Below are 21,693 nucleotides of genomic sequence, written 5' to 3'. Positions count from 1 at the left end.
CTTCTTCCAAGGTGATTCAAACTCAGGACTCCTTATCATTGTCTTTAGCACTATTAAAAATATATGCATTCTTTATCAATATTTCATCATACATCGCTAGGCCATGTAGCGATCTCCTCTCCTAGGAGATTAGAGGTGACATTCAAATACTTGGTTTTCCTCTTTGGCTCTCAGACTAGTTGATAATTTACACACTCTCTGCTGACGCTGTTCCTTGCCAATTGTGGATGATCGCTAATGCTAACACATTGCTGCTCAACTCTCTAGCTGATTGCTCTATGACATGGATGCTGAGCAGTCCTTCTCCAAGCCCTGAAGTCCTGGGGTGACCTAACTTACATCTTCTTTTGTTATTCTTTCTAGCGTAACACAGAAATGTTTTAAATAGATATCTAATTAATACCTCCTAAAAGAAACCACAAAAGTTTTGGTAGATAAATCTGGTAACTCCCCATCTTATTAATAAGTAGCTATATTTGTTAAGGGCACAATTGCAGACTCCATACTCAGACTACCTGAGTACAAATCTCAACTCTGCCACTTAGTAGTGATGTGATATTGAGCAAGTTAATTAACTGTCCTATGCCTCAGTGGGCTTATTGATAAATAGGAACTCTCTGTGAAATGGCATCCTCTCCATAGAGTTGTTATGACGATTAAATGTGTTAATACTTAAGTGATTAGAAAAGTACCTGGCTCATGGTAAATGCCATAAGTGTTACTGTTTCTTTCACTGCCTGGGTCCCAGGGACTCTTTCATTGTCATTGGTAAATACTTTAGATTGATAGCTATGTCCCATAATGAATCACTCTTTCTCTTTTGCTCATCCTCAGAGTTGGAGACTGGCATCAAACTCAGCTGTGTGATAATTTAACAAAGAGAATTTCACCTTTAGGTGAACAAGAGCAGGGCCTGGACAGGCCAGGCCCTACTAGCAGGCCATAGGGCCCAGAAGTCCTTTGCCTGCAGCAACCTGAAAGGTGTACCCTGGGAGGGTGAGGCTGGACGTGAGTCTTATAGGCTGGCAATATTTCAGCTTCTTTTAGCAGTTGGCCCCAGTATTTGTAGAATTCATAGGTGTTTGGGATTCATATCAAGTCTTAGAGTTTGCGTATCACAAGCCGATGGTCTTGTATGATGTCATTGCTCCTATGATTTGTTCTGGCACCATGCCCCCGCAGTATTTGGGGATTTATTGGTCATGCCTGTGCTTCTCTTAGCCACAATGCTGTTGGTTTTAAAGAAGCAACCCTTAGTTTCAGACTGAAGAGCCTTAGTTCTTACACATGTCCTCAGTCCAGTTCCTAGCTCTTCCCCAAGAACATTTTAGCTGTTCTCCTTCTTGAGCTATGGGTTCAGGACTGCACGGCATATCCAGCGCTGTGCTGGAGCTGCTTTATACTGGTTAATGAAAGTGGAAGACATGCATCGCTTCTCAGGTCTCCATTCAGGGATGTCATGTTGGTCACTTGAAATTAGCTATGGAGGAGATCTTTACATCACAGAAATTGACATATGTCACAATCAGAGCTTTTTAACCTAGGGATTTTATTTTCAAAAATTTACTAGCGCACCATTAGTGTTACATAACTCTGCAGTTATATCTAAGGGCTTTGTGTTTTTACCCTGACACCTCTGCTTACAAGCAGAGTAACTCTGGGCGGGTAATTCTACCCCTCTGAGCATCAGTTTTAGCATTTGTGAAATGGGGATAATCACTCCCACTTGAAAGACGTTTTTTATGATTAAATAATATACACAAAACACTTAGAATTGTGCTTGGCACAGTACAAATGTTAATTCTTTCTTAATTACTCAGCCTTTTGGAGACTTCGGTTCTGACTCACATTCTGCCATTATCTGTGCATGACCTTGGGCAAATCATGCCACCAACAGTCTGGGCTCAAGTACTTCATCTTTAAAAAAGGGAGAAGGCTAAGATCAACTCTGAGATTATTACCATTTTTAATGTTTGAAAACTTTATTGAAATGTTGAAATCACATTAGGCTCCTGGACAGACAGTGAAGGGAGGACCCTCTACCTCATCCTGGGCTTGGAGAAAAGGACAGGCCCTTTCCTAGGTCACGGCTGACACTCTAGAACCTTTCTTCTTTTCTTTAAAACAGAGAATATGGATCATTTTAGTCCCTGGATTTATCATTTGTGCTTACCTGTGTTTAAACTCATTAGATTTGGAACTCCCTCCTCCCTCTGCCCCAAACCCAAATGACACAGCAGACTCCTAAAAGCTTGCTCTAGCCTGGCCCTGTCAGACTACGTTTTCATCAACCATTTTAAAATCTTCTTGATCCCGCTGATAAGTGAGAATATGCAGTGTTCGGTGGACATAAACATGGGAACAATAAACACTGGGGATTACTAGAAGCGGGAGAGAGGGAGGGGGAAACAGTCTGAAAAACTACCTACCAGGTGCTATGCTTATTACCTGGGTGATGGGCTCGGTCATACCCCAAACCTCAGCATCCCGCAATATACCTTTGTCACCAACCTGCACATGTACCCTCTGATTCTAAAATAAAGGTGAAAAAGAAAATCTTCCTGATAACAAAAATATGCCCATTCTTTTTTCTTTTTCTTTTTTTTTCCAAACAATTTTTTTATTAGCTCAACTTTTAGAGAAGAAGAAATATTCTCCATTTCTAATATAGAAAATATTCTTAAAATAACATTGCAAGCATTTATCTTCATAAGCTTTTTGAAACTCTGAACAGATTTCGTTACACTTTTCTCTGCTGGAAATCCTACACTTACAGCTCAATTCAAAAGTCAGAGGAAAGGAGTCAAATGTCTTGGTATTGTCCATCCTGCATTTAATGTGTGTTGTGTAACACCTGAGCCTCTCAGTGTGTCTGTTGTGCATTCTTGAACTATTATTAATTTTTCTGTGTCATGTTGGAGTGGCAGCACCAGGCACCGGGCTCCCCACATGCATCTTATGGAACACACATTCTGTGTAAGTGCTGCAGCCCCCGAGCTGCCCACACCCCTGGGCCTGAGGGAAATGGTGGGGGAGATGACTGCCAAACATTCGTGACATAATTCCAAAAAATGTTCAGAGGTGCTACACATTTTCTCCCTTCGTGAAGGGCACATGCACCTCCCAAGCCATCGGGTTGGTATTCATTACACATATAAACACAAGGGGGTGGTGTTTGAAAGCAGGAAAACCATGCAATTTGCTTCTCAGTCCCAGAAGCAATCTTTTCCATAGCACAGTCCAGGCAACAGTCTGAGGCTATTCTTTGTCGTTCCACTGTAGGCATATTCTGCAAGACTAAGAAGCAGACAGTCTTGTTTTATTGTTTCAAGTCCGTTAATTTAATTTTTAAAAGTATTTCTTAAATCTGCCCCACACTCTCTAACTCCCCTCTTATTGCCCATGTTCAGGCTCTCATCATCTTTTATTTTTTACCTTGTCAACTTAGTTATTTATTAACTTACATAAATAAGTTTCTGTTATTTATTAACTTACATAAATAATTGTTTCTGTTTAAGCGTATAATCCACTGAGTTTTGACAGTGTGTATACCCATGAAATAACCACTGCCATCAAGATATAGAGCATTTCTATCACCCCACCAAAGATTCTCTGTTTCACTTTGCAACCCAGCTTTCCATTTATCCCTAGGCAATTCCTGATCTTTTTTTTTTTTTTTTTTTTGGAGGTGGTGAGTCACTTTTTATCACTTTTGGTCACTATAGATTCCCATTTAGTGGGAATCCACTGTATGATTTCCATTTCTAGAAATGGAATCCTATAGCATGCACTCTTCTGTGTGGAGCTTCTTTCCCTCAGCATAATGATTTGAGACGCATCTAAGTTGTATGCATTCCCTTTGGTTGCAGAGTGGTATTCCATTGTATGAATATATCACAGTTTATTCATTCACCTGACAAAATGCTTTTGAGTTGTTTCTAGCTCAGGGCTATTGTGAATAAAGCAGAAGTGAGCATTACAGTACAACTCATTATGTGAACATAGTTTTAATTCCTCTTGGGTAAACTCCTGGTAGTGGAATAGCTGGGTTGTAAGAGGAGGTATAAGTTTAACTTTTTGAGAGACGTCAGTTTTTCAAAGGGGTTGTAGTGTTTTAATTTCCCACAGTTTGAGTGTACCAGTGTCTCCATATCCTAACCCAGACCTAGTGTTGCCAACCTTTTAAATTTAGCCATTCAGTTTTATAGCTCTTTTAGAATTTGTCTAGCAGGTTTTCTGGCTTTGAAAGCCCCCAAAATAAAAATAAAAACAAAAGAAAATAAATTGAGCCATGCTAGGGGATATAGAGTGCTGTCTCATTGTGGTTTTAATGTGCATTTCCTTGTCAACTGGTGATACTGAGCTGCTTTTCTTCTTTTTGAGAATCTTTTTGTATGCTTTTTGCCATTTGTAAGTTTCATCTTTCGAAGTGTTTGTTCCAGTCTTTAGTCCATTATTTTATTGAGCTTTTAGTTTTTTTACTATTGAGTTGGAAGAGTTTTTTATATATTCTGGATTCGAGTCTTTGTCAGATATATGTACTATGAACATCTTCTCCCATCCTCTGACTTGCTTTTTTGTTTTCTTAATGATATCTGTTGAAGATGTATATATATATATATATTTATTTATTTATTGCAGTCACCCAAGCTGGAGTACAGTGGTGCAATCTTGGCTCAGTGCAGCCTCGACCTCCTGGCTTAAGCTATCCTCCTATCTCAGCCTCCTGAGTAGCTGAGACTACAAGTGCATGCCACCACGCTTGGCTAATTTTTGTACTTATAATAGAGATGGGTTTCACCACGTTGCCTGGGCTGGTCTCGAACTCCTGAGCTCAAGTGATCTGCCCACCTCGGGCTCCCAAAGTGCTGAGATTATAGGCATGAGGCACCATGCCAGGCCCTGTTGAAGAGATTTTTTATTTTTGGTTTTAAATTAACCATTTATTTCTGTTGTGACTTGTGTGTTTTGTGTCCTAAGAAATATTCTCCTACTACAAGGTCACAAATGTTTTCTCCTGTAGTTTCCCCTAAGAATTTTATAGTTTTTACTTTTTTATTTAGATGATCCGTTTTAAGTTGATTTTTGGGTTTTGTGTGAAGTAAAGGTATTAATACTCCTTTTTTTCTACACAGATGCCCAGTTCTTTACTTTTAATGTCTCTTTAATTTCTGATATTGATTATTTGTACCCTTTTGCTCTCCCTATCTTATGCACTCTATGTCTCTATCTCTCTTTCTCTTCTTTGACCAAATAGTGGGTTATCAATTTTTGTTGTTTTTTAAAAATAATTAAAATAGTTTTTGGCTTTGGTGATTTTCTCCATTGCATGTCTGCTTTCTATTTTATTGACTTTTGCCCTGATGTTCATGACTTACTTCCTTCTAATTATTTTGGGATTACTTTTCTTTTCTTTTTCTAACTTCGTGAGGTAGAACTTAGGTCATTGATTTTAGACCTTTCTTCTTTTTTAATATAAACTTTAAAAGCTATAAATGTTCTTCTAATCTCTGCTTCACCTGCATCCCACAAGCTTTGATATACTGTAATTTTATTATCATTCAGTTTGAAGTATTTCCTAATTTCCCTTGAGATTTTTCTTTGATTTATGTATTATTTAGAAGCAGGTTATTTAATTTCCAAATAGTTGAAATTTTTGTTGATATCTTATTTTTATTTCTAATTGAATACTGTTATAGTCAGAGAACACAGCTTGTATAGTTTTAGCTTTTAATTTATTGGGACTTATTTTATGGCCCAGCGTATATTTTCAATTAAATTTTTGTGAAAAAAATATATTTTGCTGTTGTGTATGTTCTACAAATATCAATTGGGTTTAGGTAGTTGATAATATTGTTTAGATAACTGACATTTTTCTTGGATTTTGGATAATTGCCGAGAGAAAGGTGTTATAATCCCTTACCATGGTTTTTTACACTGTCTCTTTCTTTGTTAGTTTTTACTTTATGCATTTTGAAACTCTGTTGCTAGGTACATACACATTTTTGTTATGTTTTGATGACGAATGGATCTTTACAATATGAAATGTTGGTCCCTTCCTTTGTTAATACTCATTGTCTTGATACCTATTTTAACTGATATTAATGTGGCCATTTTTACCCTGTTATATTTACTGTTTACATGATATATATTATTCCAGTCATTGACTTTCAACTGATTTGTATCTCTGTATTTAAAGCACATCTCTTATACACAATAGTTGGGACTTGCTTTTTTATACATTGTTATAGTCTCTGCCGTTTAATTGGACTATGTAGTTTACTAATATTTAATTATGTTGATATGATTGGATTTAGATCTACATTTCATTGTTTGTTTTCTGTTTGTTGCTTCTGGTTTGTTTTGCTTATTTTGCTTGCTTGTTTGTTTTGTTCTTCCTTTTTGCCTTTTGGATTATTTCAGTTTTTTAAAAATAACATTTTAATTTATCCATTGGCATTTTTGCTATATCTCTTTTCTCTAATATGTTGGTGGTTACTCTGGGTATTGCAGTATACATCATTAGCTGTTCACTGTCCACCTAGAGATAATATTGTACCATTTCTTGTAAAATGTAGAAATCTTGCAATGATACAGGTTCATTTACTGCTGTGCCTGTGGCTATAATTTTATATGTATTGTATCTACATTCATTATAAAACTATGATACATTATTATTTTTGCTTTAACGATCATATGCACTTTAAAGAAATTAAGAGAAACTAGATTCTTACATATATACTCTATTTCTGAAGGTCTGATTTTCTCTCTGATGTCATCTCTCTTCAGCCTGAAGAACTTTTATTTAGAATTTTGTGTAGTGCAGACCAGGTGGTAAAACATTCTGTTAGTTTTTCTTATCTGAAAGTAAGGTCTGTATTTTGCCTTCATTACTGAGAGACATAGAGCTCTCAGTTGCCAGTTTATTTCTCTTGGTACTCACTGTTTCTGGTTTCCGTGGTTTTTAATGAGATATCTGTAGTAATTCAGATGATGATGTCCCTGTATGTAACAGGTTGCTTTCAAGATTTTTCTTCATTTGTGGTTTTCAGAAGTTTGACTGTGATGTGTTTCTCTTTGAATTTATCCTGTTTGCGGGTTTACTGAGCTTCTTGATTTTGTAAATTTATGTCTTTCACTGAATGTGGGGAGTTTTCAGCTATTATGTTGTACAGTGATTTTTCTGCTTTAATTTTCCCCTCTTTTTCTTTGATTAAAAAATCCATATGTTAGGCTTTTCAAATTGCTTCACAGTTCTGCAGTGCTCCATTTATTGTTTTTGGTCTTCTATTTATCTATTTTCAATTGAATAATTTCTATTAATGTATCTTAAAGTTTACTGACTTTTTCCCTTATCATCTTCAGTCTTAAGTCCATCTGGTGACTTTAAAAAAAAAAAAAAATTCAGGTATTATACTTTCCTGTTCTAAAATTTTCATTTAGTTCTTTTTTTTTATATTTTCTATTGATTTTTTTTACTACTTCATTAATCGTTAGCATATTTTTCTTTGTCTCACTGATCATTGTTATGATGGCTGCATTAAAGTCTTTGTCTGAAAATTCCAACATCAGAGTTATATCAGGATTGGTGTCTGTTGATTCTCTTTCCCCTTAGGAATGGGTAATATTTTCCTGACTCTTTATATGTCACATAATTTTGGATTATAAGTTGGACATTGTGAGTGCTTTGTTGGGTTTTTGTTTTAAAAGGCAATGAATTTAGCCAGACCTAACTACATCCTGCTTGTCTGTGATGGTGATGGCAGAGCTCAGTTCAGTTCTTTAAACATTAGCTGCAAACTTCTTTCAGTTTTCTCCAGACATGCATGGTCCAGTGGTCTACCAGAGACTTGAGCTGAGTCTATATACAAGAGTTTAGTGTTTTCCCCCTACTCTGACTCTCCTCTTTTGCCTTCTCCCCTACTGTTAGTAGCCCTGGCATCCTTCTCCTGGTTTCTTCCACCAGAAAGATGATCTTTCTGTTAATATTTTGCTATATCTGTACTGCCACCACCATGACTGTGCTGCTCTCAGGGCAAAGCTGCCAGCAGAAAGAAAAACAATAGAACACAGAGAATACAGAGAACTGCTTGCCACGTGCTTCAAGTTTCACCTCATCTCCAAAACTTGCCTGTCTTTGTTGACTTCTCTAGAGACCTCATAAGTTGTTTTTAATCTGTTATTCAGAATGTATAGCTGTGACTTGCAGCAGGATCAGTGTGTTGGGTGCATACTCCTTTCTACTGCAAGTGCAACCCCCACTCTTTAGCTGAATAGTTGCAGTGGCCTTCCTGCTGCCTTTAGTCTTATTTTCCTCCAATCTAACTTTCACTTGGGAGCCAGGTGATTAAAAGAAATTCTGGTGCTGACCTTGCGATTGTAAGATTGGTTTCTAACTTCTTGTAATGGCATACGTAGCTTTTCGTAACTAACTTCTGCACACCTGTGTAATGCAATAAGGTGCCTTTTCTCAACCCTGTGTGTTCCACAGTTCTGGAATACTCAGCTCCTTTGCTTTTTCTTACTCTCTTTCTCTTGCCTAACTCCAGAAACTCCACCCCTGTCCCATTTTGAGTCAGATGTCCCCTCTGAGTTCCCTCTTAATATTCTGTGGGTCCCCCTATAATGTTACTTAGCACATTGTTCTCTTATTTGCTGCTAAGTTATCTGTATCCCCGCAAGACCAAGCTCCTCAAGGGTTGCAAATAATGCCATATTTCTTTAACTTCTAACTCTCCCCTCACCTAATTTCACTGCCTGATATATAGTAGATATACAATAATTTTTCTACTGATTGCATTATATTCTCATGGGTATACATTTTTATTTCGATTTCTATGGGTGTCTGTCGTGCACACACAGAGTTCCCATGAAACAGAACAAAGGATTTGGGGTCACTTGTCCACTATTCACTGTGTATCAGTTGTGGCATATTTGCTAACCTTGTCTTTTAGGCCCCCTGCCTATAGGTATTAGACCCAGCATGCTGTGAAATCCTCACGATTAGTCTTTACACTAACAAGGGATAAGGCTATGTGATTACTGGAGCATCCAGCAAAGGCAGGCCTCTTCTGCCTTTCTCTTTCCTTATAAATTAGAGAGTTCAGACATTGTTGGGGAAGTGCTCTCTTTCTCTCGCTCTCTCTCTGCGTGGGCGTGTGTGTGTGTGTGTGTGTGTGTGGTGTGTGTGTGTGTGTGTGTGTATGAATGCTGATGACTCTCTGGAAATAAGCCAGCACCATTCTTCCATACTGGGGATAAGGTGATAGATTCAGAGCCTATTGATCTGTCATAGCGTGTCATCTGCTAAGGAATCTGGAGAGCATTCTCTTCCTTTACACCATTTCTTATGTATCAGAAGGGATTCATTGACCTTTACATTGTACAGAACATGGATTTTCACCAGAATTGATACTTTGCTCCTTGGTATCAACCTTTCAGAGCGGGAGCTACTGAATGTTTAACCCACATTCTTTCTTTCGAAACAAATGAGCTTCTGTCTCCATAGAACTTTTAAACTTTGTTGTGTTATCTAGTGTCTTAGAATAGTGCCTCAGCTTCAGCTCCAACTTAAGAAAAGAGCAAACAATTTCATTTCTAGTTATGCAAATAAAATACTCATTGTAAAATCAATTATAAATTTATTTATTCAGCAAATATTTATCTTGTATCTGCTGCATGCCATGCTTTGAGAATACAACCAGGAAGATAGATATGATCGCTGCTTCCTGAACATTTAGTCTAGCATTAATGAAAAATATATAGAAGGACTTTTTAAAAAGCATCCCCAAGTCTCATACGCAGAGATAACCACTGTTCACTTCTTTCTGAACTTTTTTTTTTCTTTTGATGTTTTTGCCCTTTAGATTTCAGGCACCAGCACTTCATCTATTTTCATTTCAGTATCTTCAACTTCTTTGTCTATTTTCATTTCTGTATCTCTTGCTTCTTTGTCCTTCACTTCCCCCATGAGGCAAATTTCCAATTGCTGAGCATCTAATCTTTAACTTATGTAATGTTTGGCTCTGGCCCGAAAGAAAAAAACTTTTCAGAATGCGCATTTTAATCCCAAGGAGCTTGTTCTACTTTATATGTGTGAGATTCTGATTTTTCCACACCTATGAAATACTAATTAAGTTATAGAGGTATTTCCTACTGTTAAATTAACAGACTTGCTCATTTTATAGTTTAATGAGGAGGTGTTAAAAGTTGGGCTGCACCTTATTTATAATGGCAAAAACGTGATAAATATCTAAATGCCCATCAGTAAGGGACTAGTTAAATAAATAATGTATCCATACAATGGAATACTATTAATGAATTAAAATAGTTTGTTGACACAAAAAGAAAACTAATAAAGATAGATAGCTACAACAAATTGGTGGCTGAAAAAGCAGATTATAACAAAGATTACAATATTTTGTTTTCATTTGTGTAAAATTGGATGCACATGTCTGTACATGCATAGAAAGCCATTTGTATGGATTCAGTCAATCTATTTCTTCAACACCTATTGCATAAGTGATGCTCTGTAAATACATTGTGATTAGTTGCCCATGTTATGGGGCAAAATCAGATAATACGTATAAATTGTATTATGCATATTTGGGGGGGAACATATTTGACTTACTGAAAATACCTTTTTTCTCGTCTCCAGAATAATGAACTACAAAGCAGGCTGGACTATTTACTAGAAACCCAGGCCAAGACTGAAGTGGAAACCAGAGAGATTGGAGTGGGCTGTGATCTTCTACCCAGGTATTTAGGAATTTCCTGATTTTTTTTTTTTTTTATTCAAATTCCTCTTTGGCTGAAGAAAATACTTTACTGGGCTGTTCTTAGCAGAATTGCATTCTTCCTATCAAAAATATTTCTGCAAAGCCAAGTCGTGGCTGCTGAGGGGCTTGACTGGTTTCTGTAGGAACAGGGGCATTGTGCAGGGTGGAGGGGTAGGCAAAGGAGAGACCTGGGGAAGCCATTTAGAGAGAGAGATGGGCCCTGTCAGTGAATGCATGCATTTCTTCCTTCCTTCATTCATTCAGCTAATGCTGTTAGTTTCTTTCCTATGTCTGACAGTTTGACACAGAGAGGAATGAGATTTGGTTCCTGCCCCAGAGTACAGTCTAGAGGGAGAGACAGGTATGTAGGTAGACATATATAACAGTGTGAGAGGGGCATCAAAGGTGCTTTAGTGATATACAAGAGGAAGGATCTGAACCTTGAACAAAATTCATCTATTCCTCAGAACTGTAACAGGGTATTGTCAAGCACTGGGTCCAGTTCATAAATACCTGCTCTGGTTGAGTCATCAGCAGATATGTGATAACTATCACCTGGCTTGTTCAGTCACATTCCTGAGCTAGAGGACTGACCTGTTCATGGTTAAGCTGCTTCCACGCTTGTGTCTCTTCCTGGTGACATTAGAGGCTGTAACGCAGTCACGTGCCTCTGATAACTAACTCGCCACTTCTAGGTGCTCACAACTGTGCCCGGCCTAAAGAGGACATAAAACAAGTGTACAGCAAAGATGCTAATGACATGTGACTTGTGATTTAGGTCATCAAGGTCACAAAATGCCTGGTATCCTGTGTGCAGGAGGGTGGATTCTTGTGTGGACTGGGACACTTGTGTGTGCTTTGCTGGACATAATAGTCTAGAAAAACGTCGAATCCTGGAATCTTGAGTGGTTATAGCTGGTGGGAAATAGTGACAAGCCGATCACCAAGCTGGGGTGTGGAATACCTGGTTCTTGTCCTAGCAGCCAGCAGCAGGGCGCCTTCAGTCAGGTTCTTCGGTGGGGCCTCGGTTTCTCGACTTGTAAAGTCAGTGATTTGACTAGGTCTCCAGCAGTTCTAACATTGTATAATAAAGCCTCCTTTCCTTACTTTATTAATTTGTATTTATTACTGCTATTATCATTTTTGTTAATTAAAATGAATCACTTGCCATTCTAAAAGAATTTACCAAAAGCAGCATTAGGTTCTTTCTTTGACAATGTCCTCAATTACATTGCTTGCCTTCTAGTAAAAAGGCATTTTTTATCATTCTGATATAATTAACAGAAAATGTTGAATATATATATCTCTATCTATAGATATCTATATCTATATCTATAGATATAGATATAGATATCTATAGATAGATAGATATTAGACTCTGGATCTCATCATCGTGTGGTACAAAGTACATGGTGAAAATATAACCAAAAAGAATGATCAATTGTGTTCAGAGACCTTTTTGAAATATAAATAATTTGGCCATTTCCCCACTTTTTGTGTTTTTCAAAAGCCAAGTGGCCTAGTCCACTCTAATTGCCCACATAATAAATCTTGTTTGGCTAAGACGGATACAAAACTATGTCTGAAACCAATAAATTGTTTGTTTTCTAATTCCCACATTTTGGCTTAAAACAAGCTTTTCAATTTGTATGCCCAAGTATAGCCTGAAGCAAACTTTTATGGCTAAGTTATGAAACCACAAAGCGGTTTTCATAATGGAAGTGCTGACAGACCCTTAACTTATGGCCATGGTGAACTTGGAAGCCACTTCAGTGTCTAAAAGCAGCTTTTCCATAAATGTAACATTTGGTTTCCCCCAGGATCCATCTTAGCAGTTTAACTACCTAGGTCAATCAGCAGAGGAAATGAAAACTACATATCCGTGTTTCCGAAAAGGCAGAATAATATTTCATTCGTTTCCTCGCAAATATTTATTAAGTGCCTACTATGTGAAAGGCGCCAGGCAAGTCTGGGTGGGGAGGAGCCCGGGATCTTTAGGTAACTCAGGGCAGGGCAGTGGCCTTCCACCTGCACTTCTTGGAACTGCCTTACTCTGAGCTGGGGCTCCTGGAGAGGCCTCGGGATGCCCGGGGGGATGAGGAGGGTTAGTGAGGGGCTGGCCTGTGGGACCCTCCTTCCTCCCCAAAACAACCTGAGAAAGTCAGCTTTTAGTCTATTTTGTCTGTTGGATTCCAAGTAAGATTCTGTTTGAATAAATAGCTCTATGGGCAGAAACAAATTGGAACTCCCGGTCTAGTTAATCCCCATGTTTTATGGATACCAGAATCGAGGCTCAGAGAGATCAAGTGATTCACTGGAAGCCACATAGCCGGAATTAGAACCAGGCCTTCTTGAGTCTTGGTGCAGTACATGAGTAGTTTGAAAATATGTAATAAACAGAGAGCTACTAAATGGTGGTGTGTATGTTCTAACAAAATTCCTGGTTCATACTTGGACTTCAAATTTGCATCTAACTAATAAAATATTCCACGGTATTGTCCAGAATATTTTTAAGATTTTTTTCTCTAGAATATTTTAGACCAGTACAAGCATTGAATTAAGCCTGAGTTATGCAGAAGTGTTTTGTTCTTACTCCCTGTTCTTCTCCTACAAGGAATTCATCAGTGTGGGACAGTCAGGGAGGCTCAGGCTGTCCAGTTCCCTGCCCAGCCAGCTGCTAGCTGAGCTCAGCCTTGGGCAAGTTACTTTATCTCTCTAAAGCCTCAACTCTTTCATCTTTAAAATAAGAACGAAGAGGATAATATCAAACCTCATTGGGTTGCTTTGAAGATTAAATGAAAACGTGTACATAAAGCATTTAGAGACGGGGCATGGTGGGTCATGCCTGTGTTCCCAGCACTTGGGGAGGCCAAGGCGGGAGGATCCCTTGAAGCTAGGAGTTCAAGACCAGCCTAAGCCACATAGCAAGACCTTATCTCTACAAAAAATATATAAATAAATAAATAATAGGCCGGGCATGGTGGCTCACACCTGTAATCCTAGCAGTTTGGGCGGCTGAGGCAGTGGCTCGCCTGATCTCTGGAGTTCAAGATCAGCCTGGGCAACTCGCTGAAACCCTGTCTCTACTAAAATACAAAAAATTAGCCAGGTGTGGTGGCGTGCACCTGTAATCCCAGCTACTAGGGAGGCTGAGACAGGAGAATAGTTTGAACCCAGGAGGTGGAGGTTGCAGTGAGCCGAGATCACGCCACTGCATTCCAGCCGGGGGCTTGGACGACAGAATGAGACCCTGTCTCAAATAAATAAATAAAAATAAAAATGAAAGCATTTTAGCATAGTAACTGGACCAGAGTTCAGCACTTAATAGCTATTACTATTTATATTAACTAATCCCACTCTCTGATTTTCTATGTAGAACATTGTATAAAATATAAATAAATTTGAGTATGCTTAGATGATTTCATTAACTTTTTATTGGTGGTAATTATTGATTTTATGAAACGGATTGATAGCCTGATCAAGTATACAGTGCTTCAGTATGCATTGGACTTTTCAGTTAAACTTTCTAGACACTCCCTCTAGACACTGTGTAAAACTCTGGAAGGCCCAGTGATTGATAAGGTCTCTGTCAGCTAAGACCTGAGAGTGGCCCTGCATGCTGCAGGCATGGGGCACTTGTCTCATTATAGAATAGCATGGCCTCTCCTACGCAGTCATCTGTACAACTGCAAGTGTTACATGCTGTGCTACTGCTAATAGCACTTTTAGAGCTGCTCTACTTGTTTTTTGTCTTGTGTGAAAAAAAAAAATTGCATTTAGTTGCCTGGTGTGGTGGCTCACGTCTGTAATTCCAGCACTTTGGGCGGCCGAGGCGGGCAGATCACCTGAGGTCAGGAGTTTGAGACCAGCCTGACCAACATGAAGAAACCCCGTCTTTACTAAAAATAAAAAATTAGCTGGGTGTGGTGACACATGCCTGTAATCCCAGCTACTCAGGAAGCTGAGGCAGCAGAATCGCTGGAACCCAAGAAGTGGGGGTTGTGGTGAGCTGAGATCGCACCATTGTATTCCATCATGGGCAACAAGAGTGAAACTCTGTCTCAAAAAAAAAAAAATTGCATTCAGTTGATGCTCAAAAACATTTGTTCGGTGAATAAGTGAAAGATACATACCAAGTGAGGAACGTAGGCAGGGGATCAGTATTATCACATGATTTATTTATTTAATAAAGGCCTTGGATGAAGTGATTCCTGCTTATGTTTTACCTCTTTTTTTTTTCCTCTCTCTCTCTCCCCTCACTAGAATACGAGCTCCACGAGGCAGGGATTTTCATCTATTTCACTAATTGCATTCTCCCTGGGACCTCCTTAGAGCAATGCTTGGCACATACTAGGCACTTAATATTTGTCGAATGGAGCCATCTCCCTGTAGCATTCGACAGTCCTTGCTAAGAAGAAAGGAAGGATTCCTCAGCCTGTTTCTTATCCTTGCAGGAGTTTTCTCTCCTGGTTCTCCAGCTATCTCTGTGGTCTGTCCTTCTCCAGCTTCTTTGATGGCTTCTTTTCCTCCTCTGAGACCCTTGCCATGGTAGTCCACATGGCTCTATCTTGGTTCCAGTACTTCCTGCAAAGATTGCATCCAGTCTCACAGCTTCACCTCTCCTCTCTGTGGCTGAGCCACAGGAAGTGTGCACCCTTCTCTTGAATACAAGTCCTTGTTCCCCACAGCCTTCTGGGCACTCCCAGCTGGTGTCCACTTGGTCTTCATACTTGCCGTTGCATGGCCGAGTGTGCCATCTCTTTCTTCAAAGTCACTCCTCTTAGGAGTGAGTAAGAATACTGGCTTGGAAGTTAGACCTGGGTTTGAGTTCGGAGTCTACCTCCTGCTGTATCTGCAGCTTTGGCAAATTCCTGCCCTCCTTGATTCTCATCTTGAAAAGGATGATTTTGGTGGCAATCCCTGTGGAAGCTTGTTGAGAGGATTAAGTGAAGTAACAGGCATAGAATGTCCAGTGGAAGTGCCCCGCATTTTCGTATTTCTGTGGCTGCAGCCACTGCTTTCCCAGACACCTAAACTCAGTATATTGTAGTCACTTCTGAGTCAGAGAATTATTTTGCTCCTTGACTCACTCACTTATACTGTGCTGTTCTTTCCTTCATGACTTGCCTCTTTCTTTCACATTCCTCCTGCTGCCAGTCTGCCTGAGACTGTCTAATCTACTCAGTACCATCTCTCTGCCTCACTTGCTCCTCCTCAAATGCTTCCCCTACTTCATCTAATCTTTGTTTTCCATAAATTTTTAGTGACAAAGGATCTCTTCATAAAGAGAGAGGGAAAGGGAAAGGGTGAGAGGAGACTCACTGTGGGTTCAGGAGTTTTCACACCCGCGCGCACACACACACACACACACACATAAGTGTATGTGTGTATTTAAAGACTCAGGAGTTTGGTTTGAAAACTTTGATATATGTTAATGAAAGCCATTGAGAACAAGTCCCGGTCATCTAGCCTTCATTTACAAAGAAAAATGAAAAAGACGAAAACCAAAACAAAAGTGACTTTTCTTTCTCCTGCCCTGTAGTGAAACTTGGTTTCCAGCAAACTCATCAATTATGTCTTAATAGGCACAATTTGATGAAAAATATTCCCCATGGTCGTAAGTGCTCAGCACGTAGTAGGTGCTTTAAAATGCTTATATTTTCGTATTTCTGTTGCAAAGACCAGAACACAAAGTAGCTTTTTGTCAAAGCTTTATTTGCTGATTCTGCTATTGTTTTCCCCAGGGGAACTGCCCCTTTATTGATTAATAAAAGGTTAACAATAGCCTAAATGTGTTAAGGCAAATGGTTGGGTTTCAGTTTTGTGGTTGAGATTATTTCTGTTCTTGAAATCCTGTTGTTTCCTAGTGATCAACAAAATAAAATACCCCACTTCTTTTTTAAAAGATCGGGATATGAGAGCCTGCTTTTGAACCCTAGAAGGTTCACCTTTATAAATATTTCTGCATTTTATGGGCTTTCAGGATATTGTCACTGGAGACTGTTTCTGTTATGTGGAATTTTCACAGGAGTTGGCACAAATAGCCATCTGGTTTCTGCTCCTGGCACTCCACTAAACTGCCTGGTCAGGTCTCTGGGGCCTCCTGGATCACCAGGTCGCATGGACTGCTCTCTGTGGCAGGTGACACTGGGACCATTTTTTCTTGAAACTCCTCCAACCTTTGATTTCCTTTGTAATTCATATGTGAGGTAATAGCTCTGTGACTGGCTTCTATGAGCTGCTGGATTCATGGAGATGATGGAGATGTGGCTTTCACCCTTACAGAAATTATACCTAGCCATGGACACAAATGTGTAGAGCAACAAGTGCAGGAAGATGCTATAGAGGCTTGGAGCGCTGGCCCATGCCTGTAATCCCAGCACTTTGGGAGGCTGAGTTGGGTGGATCATTTGAGGTCAGGAGTTCAAGACCAGCCTGGCCAACATGGTGAAACTCCGTCTCTACTAAAAATACAAAAATTAGCCAGGTGGTGGTGGCACGCGCCTGTTATCCCAGTTACATGGGAGGCTGAGGCAGGAGAATTGCTTGAGCCTGGGAGGCAGAGGTTGCAATGAGCTGAGATCATGCCACTGCACTCCAGCCTGGGCAAGAGAGAGAGATTTGGTCTCAAAAAAACAAAACAAAACAAAACAAAAGCTATGGAGGTATCAGAAGCCTCCATAATAGGTGTATATGGGGATTGGGTGGAGAACACGGAGAATCTCCTTGGGGGAGACATGCAAAGTTTAAAACACACCCTCTGCCATGCTTTTAATACATCCTCTATCACCTGGTGAATGACTGGATGTGGGAAGTTAGGGGAAAGGGATTCGACTCCTAGGCTTCATGTACACATTTTTTCATCGCGTTGGTTAGGGTAAAGAACGTAGCTGTGTGAAAGAACCCACAGGTCTCGGTGGCTTAGCATGGTAAAGATTAATTTCCTATGTCACAGTTTAAGGCAGTTTGGTATAGGTTTCACTCCACACAGTCTTTCAGGAATGCAGGAATTCCTCCATCTAGCGACCCTGCCTGCGCTTTGGAGTCCTCCTGGATTCTCCAACTGTATGCTGTACATAAAAGGGAAGAGAGAGAGCATGGGGGATTTATGTAGAAGATTTTTATGGGTTAAACATGGAAGTAGTAGAAGTCATTTCTCCCTGTTTAGTCACAAGGCCCACCTAATGGCGAGAAGCTGGGAAATGTAGTTACGTGTCCAGGATGAAAAAGAAATGGGATGTCTTAGTCACCCAATCCTGTTAACTGTAACTCCCAAATATCTCCCTAAAATCTCCCTGCCACTTCCCATCCAGTGCTTCTGTCAGAATTCAAGCTCTGTTTCATGATCTCTCTTTCACCTCCTGAAGAACAAGAATTTTCTAACTGACCTGCCTTCAGAATAATCCTTCCCTAGTCAACCCTTGATAGTACCAGAGGAATCTCGCTAGAATAAAAATATGAGCAGACCATGGCCCTCCTTAAAAACCTGCTGTAGTTCCCTGTCCCCTTCTGAACTTCTTAGCCAGGGACATGGAACCCTTCTCCAGCAGGCCTCATCTTCTGCCACTCTCCTGCATTGTGAACTCTTTGTTCCAGTCGTTCCAAAGGAGCACACGGTTTGCAGTTCTGCATCCGCAAACTGTGTGCTCACCCATCTCTGCCTTGCACATACTGCCCCTTCTTCCTGGAGTTCCCATCCCTGCTTTGCCCACTTGGTGAATGCTAGGCATCCTTCAAGATTCACCTTCTCTGTGTGAATTTCCAGATGTGAATTTCCTGGTGGTACTAAATTGTTCTGCCCTCAATTTTCCCATCATGTCTTCATGCTTATTTTGTTCAGGTCATGGCGGGAAGGGAGTCTTGAGAGTTAAATGAAGGGACTATTGTGGACGTTTGGGCAATGTTAAGGGAAATAAACAAGGGACAGTGGCAAGCTCTGGAGCTAGTGACAGTGGAAGCTGTTACCACCCTTGCCTGAGGAGGCAGGGGAGAAAGCCAGGGGACGAGAACAAGTTGGGGAGCTATAGCTAGGGGCCCTGGTAGAGGGATGCTGCCAACTACCAACCTGCAGCCTGGCTGGGAAGGGACAAATGTCCTGACCTTTTTGTCCTCTCATTCCCTGATCCCCTGCTACCACCTTGCAGTAGGCCAAAAGGAACTGAATTTGAAGGGCAAGGGCACCCCTTGATGCTGACCTTTCCGGGTCACAGAGTAGGGTGGAGAAGGGGGAGAGTAGGGCTAAATGGCAAAAGAAGAATGCCCAGCACAGCTGTTATGTCTCTGTTATAGTTTCTAACACAGTACATGAAATTCTTTTATGTATATATCTTTCCCACCAGGTGACAAGTCCCTTGAATGCATGTTTCATATTTTTCTGAACCATGGATGCCTAGGCCTAGTACAACCTTTACAGGTTGCTAAAAATAACATTTTTATATTTAACCTGTCATAGTCTGTTCAGGCTGCCGTAAGAAAGTACCAGAAACTAGTTAGCTTATAAACAATAGAAATGTATTTCTCACAGTTCTGAAGGCGGGGATTTCTAAGACCAAGGTGCCAGCAGATCCAGTTTCCGGTGACGGCTTGCTTTCTGGTTCATGGATAGTGTCTTCTTGCTATGTCCTCACATAGCAGAAGGGATGATGAATATTTCTGGGGCCTCTCTTTTTTTTTTTTTTTTTTTTGAGACAGAGTTTCGCTCTTGTTGCCCAGGCTGGAGTGCAATGGCATGAACTCAGCTCATCACAACCTCTGCCTCCTGGGTTCAAGCGATTCTCCTGCCTCAACCTCCTGAGTAGCTGGGATTACAGGCATGTGCCACCACGCCTGGCTAATTTTGTATTTCTGGTAGAGACAGGGTTTCTCCATGTTGGTCAGGCTGCTCACGAACTCCCGACTTCAGGTGATCTGCCTGCCTCAGCCTTCCAAAGTGCTGGGATTACAGGCGTGAGCCATGACGCTGGGCCTAGGGCCTCTCTTATAAGGCCACTAATCCCATTCATGAGGGCTCCACCCTCATGACCTAATCACCTTCCAAAGACCCCACCTCCTAATACATCACCTTAGGGGTTAGGATTTCAACATATGAATTTGGGAAAACATCAACATTAAGTCCATTGCAGGGCCCGTTTGTAATATTTAAATGAAATATTAAGCCGCATTATCGTCTTTTTATTTTTATGTGCGTAAACACCATTTTCTAGAGTTGTCTTAACATGTGAAGCATATAGGGGGGTTTGTTTCGTTTTCCTGACCTGCCTTTTCTCATTTCTCAGTCAAACAGGCAGGACTCGTGAAATCGTGATGCCTTCTAGGAACTACACCCCATACACAAGAGTCTTGGAGTTAACCATGAAGAAAACTCTGACTTAGGCACTCAGAGGCACACACTTTTTATAGATGGACAAAGGCTCTGGAACCCTGTGGCTTGAAATCCTTTGGGAAGGGTGACTCTTGTTTCCCCTATACACAGTGTAAGCCGAAATGGAAATCCCTGAGGCTCTGATCCACTTCTGAGACAGGAAGGAAAGTGAAGGTGGAGTGGGCAGGTAAGAGAGGGATATACAAGGTCACGTTTCAGACACCCACCCGGCATACCCTGCTGTACTGTGCCGTCATTTGTTTTCTTTGTAGATACTGAAATCCTGTCAGGAGGATTCCCTCACAATGTATTTTATTTGCTTTGGTTGGGAGGGAAAAGGACATTAATTTGAAGTGTCATGTTATTCATGCCAGGATCGTTTGATAGAGCATGAAGGTTTTGATTACCCATAAAAGTATTAGAGGCAGCGTTTCTCTGGTACAGAGAGGCCTGTCCACAAGGAGCATGGGCACCCAGCCAAACTTGAACCTGGAAGGGAGGGTTCCCAGCCTGCAGGTGCTCTTTCCTCTTGGTCCCAAGCATCTGTGCAGGGTCACGGGAGCCGCAGTTAGAGACTTGTGTGGGCCAGACGAGCTTCATTCAGATGCGCTAGTCCCTTGGTTTAATTTGTGCCTTATGCTTTCATTGGACCAGCTGAAATCACTGTATTTATTCAACTTGTGATTTTTTTTCTTTCTCACTTGAACTTAAAGAGAATTTTATATATCATGGAAATTTAATCATTAAACGTTTTCAGTATCAATTGGTGTTTTTGTTAAACAAATGAATAATCTGGTCATGCATGCTGTACTTTGATATTATAACCTATGTCACATATGTTTAATAAATACCATATATTTTCTACTAATGTTGTCTCTGTGTTTCATCCATGACCGTGTAGAAGGGGCAGAGAGCAGATCAGGCTCTGGAATGAGTGTCAAAGTCAGATCACATTATCTTCCAGACAGTACAATCCATAGAAGCATCTGTAAGCCATAAGACTGACTCTGTGTCAGGGGGCCTCTCTGTCTTTTTAATTTCTGAAATTTTAGTTAATATACCATGTGGAAAAAGCAAGATACATTAATGATCACAAAGTACAAAAATGGATTTTACTTTTAAACCTTTCCTCAAATCTCCCACCCCTTACTGTCTCCACTTCCAAAAAAACAAAGAAATAAAAAAGTAAGAAAGCAAAGCAACTCAGTTAGATAAATCACTGTGAGTCAGAACCATGCTAAGAGGAAAATGTGCATTTGGGAGCCAAATTTGTATTTAAACAATGTCTGTGGGACCTTGGGCGAGTCATCAAAGCTCTCTGAATATTAGTTTCATCCTTTAAAAACCTGGGATCATCACACCTACTTGATAGGCTGATGTGAGTGCCACATGAGGTCATTCCCACATAGGGACTGGGCACTGCCAGGCACGTGGGCAGTGATTGCTGTCATTCTGGAGGTTTTAGAGCACTGCTGACTGCTGGTTGAGTCTCACCACTGGAGCTATTCTAGCAGCAAAAAACCATGCTCTATGGCAGCCACCAAGGAGGAGCAC

The 21,693-nt window shown here is 40.3% G+C and overlaps 1 protein-coding gene and 1 pseudogene across 1 annotated transcript in view; both read left to right on the top strand.

Annotated features, from left to right (window-relative positions):
* The window catches only part of MYZAP (myocardial zonula adherens protein), a 93,955-nt gene extending 72,948 nt beyond the window's left edge, over positions 1 to 21,007 (top strand). The window contains exons 12-13 of the mRNA XM_033189977.1: positions 10,658 to 10,758; positions 20,054 to 21,007. Coding sequence (XP_033045868.1) covers positions 10,658 to 10,758; positions 20,054 to 20,150 — 198 coding nt within the window. The 3' untranslated portion in view covers positions 20,151 to 21,007. The remainder of the gene's footprint in view (positions 1 to 10,657; positions 10,759 to 20,053) is intronic.
* On the top strand, positions 4,198 to 4,254 carry LOC117071713 (annotated as a pseudogene).
* Positions 21,008 to 21,693: the final 686 nt, after the last annotated feature.

Source organism: Trachypithecus francoisi, unplaced genomic scaffold, assembly GCF_009764315.1.
Source record: "Trachypithecus francoisi isolate TF-2019V2 unplaced genomic scaffold, Tfra_2.0 Lachesis_group3, whole genome shotgun sequence".
NCBI lineage: Eukaryota > Metazoa > Chordata > Mammalia > Primates > Cercopithecidae > Trachypithecus > Trachypithecus francoisi.
This window is presented reverse-complemented; position numbering and strand designations above follow the sequence as displayed.